The following is an 8,397-nucleotide window of genomic DNA, read 5'->3' as shown; positions in this document are numbered from 1 at the left end:
TTTTTCTCAATAAATATTTGGTAAAACTATATATATAAAAAAGAGAATATTCACCCCACCATGTAAAAATGTAACCATGGGTTTGCATCCTGTAACCATTCAGCCCTTCATTGGTTTTACATTGCTTTTATTAACCAGAATGTATAGATTCTATACATATAAATACAGTGTGTGTATGTAAAACAATATTAATTGTGAGGGGGTGGAAGATCCCATACTTTTTTTTGTAGACTTCACCCCTGACGTAAACATATGCAAGCTCACATGTATAACATTTATTGATATTGACATACAGTATATATATATATATATATATATATATATATATATATATATATATATATATATATATATATATATGTATAAATAAAATATACTTATAAATGGGACATTTCAAAATGCGGCACTTGGGGGGCACTTCCCTCAAAACATCACCACTGTGTATATATACCTATTCGTACTTAAAGGATTACTTTCTGTTATAATTTTTAAAGGGCCACTGTAAGTAAATATTTTCTATGCCTGTTACTAACTAACTACCCCAGATACGCTTTTTATCAATTCCATTTCATTAACATATCCTTTGCTCTGTACCAATCCGTTTACAATACCTAGGTTTCAAAATGGCGCTTTAAACATAAAGTTATTGGTTTAAGTATTTTGAACATGCAGTGCTGAAAATAGTGGGCAGGATAACGTGACATCATCGGCGAATAAAAGATATAACTTTTAGAACGTTATGAAACTTCGTTTTGGAGAAAATATAGGTCAGTAGGTTTTAATTAATGTTTATTAACTTTAATATGTTAGTTGTTTAGCTTAAAGGGACACTGTACCCAAAAATTTTCTTTCGTGATTCAGATTGAGCATGCAATTATAAGCAACTTTCTAATTTACTCCTATTATCAAATTTTCTTCGTTCTCTTGCTATCATTATTTGAAAAAGAAGGCATCTAAGCTTTTTTTTTGGTTTCAGTACTCTGGACAGCAATTTTTTATTGGTGGATGAATTTATCCACCAATCAGCAAGGACAACCCAGGTTGTTCACCAAAAATGGGCCGGCATCTAAACTTACATTCTTGCATTTCAAATAAAGATACCAAGAGAATGAAGAAAATTTGATAATAGGAGTAAATTAGAAAGTTATTTAAAATTTAATGCTCAATCTGAATCACGAAAGAATTTTTTTGGGTACAGTGTCCCTTTAAGTATCTTTTGTCTTATTTTTCCTTAGATTTGCATGGATGAATATGAGAAATATTTTAAATTTGTGTTGTGCATGGAATTATTTAGGTGACGAATCTACAGACTGGAAAGTGAAGCATCATTTTTCATGATTAAAGTTAGGCCAATTTCTTCAGGGCTCTACGTATATCTTGACTCCTCAAACCATATATTACTGGGTTCAGCAAGGGGGTAACCACTGTATAGATTAGTGAAAGAAATTTGTTGGTGTCTGTTGATTTTGTTTTGGATGGAACTGTGTAAATAGTGAACAGTGTTCCATAAAACGCACACACAACAGTCAAGTGTGAGCTGCACGTGGAGAAGACTTTCTGTCGGCCACTGGTGGATGGAATGTTGAGGACAGTGATGAAAACATGTATGTAAGATACAACAATGTAGATGATAGGAAAGCATAGCAGAGGAATAGTAGATAAATGGACTTCCAACTGCACAAAGTAAGTTTCTGAGCAGGAAATCTGTAGCAGTGGCTCAAGATCACAGAATAAATGGTCAATAGTGTTAGGTCCTGCAAATTCTAGACCACATATCATAATAACTGTAATTATCGCTGTCAGAGATCCCAAAAACCAAGACCAGAAGATAAGGTTTAGGCACTGGTTAAAATTCATGATAGCGGAATAGCGTAATGGGTTACATATAGCAAGATAACGATCATAAGACATAACAGTGAGTAGAAGACACTCTGTACCTCCACAAACACTGTAAATATAAAACTGTAAAAGGCAAACACCAAAGGATATTGTCTTACCTTTCCTCCATATAACAAAGAGCATGTTTGGTACAATGTTTGTGGTCAACATAACGTCACATAGACAGAGGTTGCTGAGGAAGTAATACATAGGGAACTTAAGATAAGGACTTACTAAGACGAGGGTGATGATCAGTAGATTACAAGCTACTGTTACATTGTAAAGAGGAAGAATAATTAGAAAAATACACCATTTAGGGAATTGGTAGTTTGTAAATCCTAACAGCAGAAATTCTGTGACATTCTTGTTCATTTTCTAAGCGGAATTTTTTTTAAATAAAATGAAGAGAAAAAAATTATCTTCCATAGAAATCTAGATGTTTCTTAAATAACAAAAACACCAAATAAAACATTGCGATTCTTCTTCTTGGTTGAAAATATTGATTTTAACACAAATATCCAAGATCCGTCTGATTCCCAGCTCTCTCAGTTAGAATACCCAGTTCTGATATAGTCCCAAGAACGTGGCCCCTGTTGCGGGACAAGTCTGCTGCTGCTTCACCAAACCTAACAAGAGGTTCCATATGACATGTCTGTGGTCAGAAGCGTACCAGGAATTGTATATATGACTTTAAACCCTGTATTACACAAATTAAAATAGAACACACAAAATAAAAGTAACAGGGTATTAACTTTAAAATGTAACTTTCCATAAAAGGCTTACAGGTACATTCAAGTCATTTTTTATCTATTCATCAGAAATGATTCACTATTCATTGCAAAAGATCTGTGGATAATAATTAAAATAATTTCAAAGTGCCATTTTGTTAAAAAAATATGCATTGTTTTGTAGTTCTTGGACACACTTCTATATTATTATTATTATCATTATTATTATTATCAGTTATTTTTAGAGCGCCAACAGATTCCGCAGAGCTATAAACAAATGTCGGAGTACAACAAAACAATTATAGGGATCAAATGGGTAGAGGGCCCTGCCAAGAGTTGCACTGTTGTAGTTAGCTCTTAAGAAGGTGATCTACAAACAGCTGAACTCTTAGGCTTACATGCTAAGGGAGTTCAGGAGATAGCAATGGAGGAGAGGAACTGGTATAAAGTAAGGTTAGCGTAGGAGAGTCTTGTGGAGTGAGGCAGAGAGTTCCACAAGATGGGAGCCAGTCTGGAGAAGTCCTGTAAACGGGAGTGTGATGAGGTAACAAGAGAGGAGGAGAGTAGAAGGTCATGAGCAGAGCGAAGGGGATGGGATGGAGAGTATCTGGAGACAAGGTCTGAGATATAGGGGGAGCAGTACAGTTGAGGGCTTTGTATGTCAGAGTGAGAATTTTGTGTTTGATCCTAGAGGCAAGAGGAAGCCAGTGAAGGGATTGGCAGAGAGGTGCAGCAGATGAAAAGTGACGTGTAAGGAAGATGAGTCTGGCAGAGGCATTCATTATGGATTGTAAAGGAGCTAGGCGGCAGGTGGGGAGACCAGAGAGGACAGAGTTGCAGTAATCAAGGCGGGAAAGAATGAGAGAGTGGATTAAAATCTTAGTTGTGTCTTGTGTAAGGAAGTGTCTAATTGTAGAGATGTTTTTAAGGTGGAAGTGGCAGGCTTTAGCCAAGAACTGAATGTGAGGAGTGAAAGAAAGATCTGAGTCAAATGTGACCCCGAGACATCGGGCATGCTGGGTAGGGGTAATGATGGAGTTCTCGACAGTTATAGAGAGATTGGGGGTGGAGATTTTGGAAGAAGGGGGAAAATGAGGAGCTCAGTTTTGGAGAGATTAAGCTTGAGGTAGTGAGAGGACATCCAGGAAGAGATGTGAGAAAGACAGTTAGTGACACAGGTTAGTAAGGAAGGAGATAGGTCTGGTGCAGAGAAGTAGATTTGGGTGTCGTCGGCATACAAATGATATTGGAAACCGTGGGACTTTATTAGTGAACCTTGTGATGATGTGTAGATTGAGAGAAGAGGACTGAGAACAGAGCCTTGCGGTACTCCGACAGAATGTGGTGACGGGACAGAGGAGGTCCCAGAGAAGGCTACACTAAAGGTACGGTTTGACAGGTAGGAAGAGAGCCACGAGAGGGCTGTGTCACAGATGCCGAAGGATTGGAGGGTTTGGAGCAAAAGAGGGTGGTCAACAGTGTCAAAGGCTGCGGACAGATCAAGGAGGATAAGCAGAGAGAAGTGACCTTTTGATTTTGCTGTATGTAGGTCGTTGGTAACCTTAACAATTGCTGTCTCTGTGGAGTGATGGGGATGAAATCGAGATTACAGTGGGTCAAGAAGGGAGTTTAACGTAAGGAAATGGGATAGGCATGCATATACTAGTTTTTCGAGAAGCTTTGAGGCAAGAGGGAGGAGGGAAATAGGGCGGTAGTTGGATGGGGTGGTAGGATCAAGGGAAGGTTTTTTGAGGATAGGTGTGACCAGTGCATGTTTCAACGATGAGGGAAATATACCGGTGCTGAGGAAGAGGTTGAAAATGTGTGTTAGTATAGGGGTAAGGGTAGCAGAGAGGGAGGGGAGTAGCTTTGAGGGAATAGGGTCAAGGGGACAGGTAGTGAGGTGAGAGCGCAGTATAAGTGCCAAAACAGGGGAGAATGAGCTAAGTTTAAGGTTTTGTGGGTTGTAGTTGATTGAGAGCATTTGAGGGGGTGAGAAAATGGAATTATGTTGAGAGCTGATTTCATTTCTGATGGAGTTGATTTGTTATTGAAGTTGCTGGCAAAGTCTTGAGCTGACAGAGAAGTTGTATTAGGAGGTGGGGGAGGGCGGAGGAGAGTATTCAAAGTGGAGAACAGACGTTTTGGGCTTGAAGAAAGATTTGAGATAAGAGTAGAGAAGTAGTGTTGCTTATGGAGATTAAGGGCAGAATAGTAGGAGTTCAAGATTAATTTGTAATGAAGAAAATCAGCTGAATTCTCCAGTGCCACTCAGCAGTACGGGAACATCTGCATAGGTACAGTGTCAGAGGAGTATGCAAGGGCTGAGGATGAGTGTGTGATTTCCGAGCTATGGTAAGAGGAGCGAGATTGTCAAGGATGGATGTAAGGGTGGAATTATAGTGGCAGGTAGATTGTTCAGGACAGGAAAAGGAGGAGAAGGATGAGAGGAGAGGTTTGAGGGAATTAGCAAGCTGCTGCTGATCTAATGACATAATTCTTCTGTGAAGTTTGGTGTGAGGAGTAGAAGGAGGTAGAGTTGTAGGGAGGGATGATATGTTGCAAGTAAGGAGATAGTGGTCAGAAAGAGAAAAGGGGGAGTTTGTGAAGTTTGAGAGAGTGCATTGATAGCTAAAGATCAGGTCAAGAGAGTGACCGTCTTTGTGAGTGGGAGAATCAGTCCATTGTGACAGACCGAAACAGGAAGTGAGTTACAGAAGTTGTTTTGCAGAGGAGGCAGTGGGATTGTCAAGAGGGATGTTGAAGTCGCCAAGAATGAGGGCAGGGGTGTCTTTGTTGAAAGGTGCAATGAGAGGAAAGTAAAATACCTAAACCACCTCCTTGTCTATTACCAGACCTAGGAGTGTAGCTGAAGTGGAGACCCCCATATGGCAAAGCAGCAGTGGATGCTGTGTCTAGGGGAGAAAGCCAGGTTTCTGTTAGGGTCAGAAGGTTGAGGGAACGGGATACAAAGAGGTCATGTAGAGAAGTGAGCTTGTTGCAAACAGAGCAAGAGTTCCAGAGTGCACAAGTGAAAGGGGTAGTGGCTTTTGATGCAAGAGGAATATGAGTAAGGTTAGCAGAGTCATGTTTTCTGAGTCTGTGGGACGGTACACATAGATGTGCATGACTAGGCAGTAGTTGGGGATCAGGATTAGGGGAGAAGTCACCAGCAGTTAGTAAATGCATAAATTACAATTGAAAAACTCAAGACATATATAAGAATGCAATGTTGATTCAAACAAGTAAATATCAATAAATCTGAATAAGCCCCCAACCAGGCTCACCTGAAATGGATGTTAAGAAGCAGTGGTCATAAGACTGCTGCTCCTTAACCTGTCCACCATCTTTTAGGTGGCGGACTGAAATCATCCAGATACGATACGATCTGGATGATTGACACCCTCTGCTGGCGGATATGGAGATATAGGGCTCTATTTTATGAATCAGTGAATGCTGCTTCGGAGCCCCATTGGCCAGGCTTGTCTGAAACGGAAGTTAAGAAGCAGCGGTCATAAGACTGCAGCTCCTTAACCTGCCCGCCATCTTTTAGGTGGAGGATTGAAATCATCCAGATACAATCGGGATGATTGACAGCCTCTGCTAGTGGTTGATTGGCTGCCAGTGAGCAGGGGGAGGCATTGCACAAGCATTTCACTAGAAATGCTTGTGCAATGATAAATGCCAACACTGTATGCTGTCAGCATTTAGTGAGGTTGTGCAAATATGATTCGCTACACCGAAAAAATCCATTAATAAATCTAGCCCATAGACTTGAATGGAGCACAAAAAGTGGAAAAAAAATCTAACACCCTACTCGCACACAAACCCAACATGAAATATAAATATTTCACATTACAATGTTCTTCAAATAGAAGAATATGTTCTATTTATTCATAAATACACATTTCTACATATATCTGATGGTATTTTTTGTAAAATATATATCTATACCTTTATATATTGTGACAGTGTAAAGGACCATGTGTATATCAGTCAGAGGTTACAAAGAGCAATCTATCCCGGTTTTTAAGTGGTTAATGTTTTTCTGTTAGCTAGTACACCTGTTCCTTGTTAATTAGGCCCAGGGCTATATCATAGCTCTGAGAAAGCAGGTAAGGGTTTCAGTATCAGGCTGCACTGGGATGGTGCATGTGGAGACCTGTAAAGGACCGGTCTGCACGGAAGTTAAAGGTCTGGTGAGAAAACTGTTTTGTTTTGTAAAAGCTGTGAATGCTTGTTTGTTTTTCACTGGGGCCAGAGTAGCTGGATCAGCAATAGTAGTTAGGGAAACTACTATTAGTCAGTCTCCTAACAGGAGTAGGCCTTTTTGTGTTGTATTTTCTGTTGCTGCTGAAAAGCATTTTTTATTTAAAGGGGAAGTATACCCTAACTCTGGAAAAAGACTGTTTAACTTTTATTAAAGAAAGTTTCATGACCGTATTTGCAGTGGCCTTTCCACAAATGGTGGCAGCGATGGGATTGCTGTTGCACCGGCCTAACTGACACAAGAGCCTAAAAGGTATGGAAACCACACCAAAAAAAAATGGAGGAAATTGTAAAGGCCCTGCTACAGGCTACTTCGGTGCAGCAAGAGACTAACAGGCAAGCTGCAGCTTCTTTAGCAGCCAAACAGGAAACTAACAGGCTCCTAGCTAGACAAATTGGAGCTTTAAGTGAAACACAGAAAGAGATCCTGGAACGCCTTAATACTCAAAGGGTACCTTCACAAGCTGGAGGGGTAAGCAGGATACAAGCAAGCAGCTGTCTACAGAAAATGACTCCAGATGATGATGTGGAAACCTACCTGCTCGCATTTTAACGAACGGCCACCCGTGAATCTTGGCCTCCAGAGCAGTGGGCCGGTATAATTGCTCCTTTCCTCTTTTGAGAGGCACAAAAAGCTTATTACGACCTGAAAGAGGAGGCTGCTGCACATTACCAAAAATTAAAGGCTGAAATTCTGGCCCGAATGGGGGTGACAGTAACTGTAACAGCTCAACACTTCTATAAATGGCAATTTAATGAAAGAAAGGCTCCCAGGTCACAGATGTTCGATCTAATTCATCTGGCCCGGAAATGGCTAAAACCAGAGAGTCAAAGTCCTGCACAAATCGTGGAGACCCTGGTGCTAGACAGATTTTTGAGAAAGCTTCCCCATGGTCTAAGTGAATGGGTCAGTCAAGGAAACCCCTCAACCTATGATAGCATGGTAGCTCAAGTAGAATGATATCTGTCTGCAAATGACTTTGAAAAGTCTTCCCCTAAGGTGTTTGCTTTGATTCCGAGGTCAAGACCCCAAAAGGGTGAGCCTGAAGGGGAGTCTGGTTTGGGAGTGCCTTTGCACAGGACAGACTCTAGAGACAGTTAAAGAGGATCACTTTGGTGGAAATACTCTAATCTGCTTTGCGTGTGGAAGAAAAGGACATGTTAGGGTGAGGTGTCCTAACCTCACAGAACTGATGCAGTGTGGACTAGTGTAGGATCCTATAAACTTTTGTGGACTATTATGTTTAGCTGGACTGGTGGAACATTCAAATACCTATAGAGATACAGTGCTTATGAACAATCAATAAATAGGGGCACTAATTGACTCTGGTAGTGCCTTGACTTTGGTGGCAGGTGGCTTAATCAAGCCTGCTAATGTACAAAAACATAAAATAATGGGTGTGCTTTGTATTCACGTGTGCACTGTACGATATCCAACTGTTAGTGTAGAGGTTTTTGTGCAAGGAAGACTAGTAAAGACCTCAACAGTAGTAGTACCTCAATTACCCTATCCCCTAGTCAT

At 40.4% G+C, this 8,397-nt stretch overlaps 1 protein-coding gene across 1 annotated transcript; it reads right to left on the bottom strand.

Moving 5' to 3' along the window:
• Positions 1-1,344: 1,344 nt before the first annotated feature.
• On the bottom strand, positions 1,345-2,088 carry LOC128636632 (olfactory receptor 11L1-like). Its single transcript, XM_053689624.1, has one exon. The coding sequence runs from the start codon at positions 2,086-2,088 to the stop codon at positions 1,345-1,347; it is 744 nt and encodes a 247-aa protein (XP_053545599.1).
• Positions 2,089-8,397: the final 6,309 nt, after the last annotated feature.

This window comes from Bombina bombina, chromosome 7 (genome assembly GCF_027579735.1).
Source record: "Bombina bombina isolate aBomBom1 chromosome 7, aBomBom1.pri, whole genome shotgun sequence".
Taxonomy (NCBI): Eukaryota; Metazoa; Chordata; class Amphibia; order Anura; family Bombinatoridae; genus Bombina; species Bombina bombina.
Note: the sequence above shows the minus strand (reverse complement) of the source record. Positions and strands in the feature narration are given on the sequence as shown.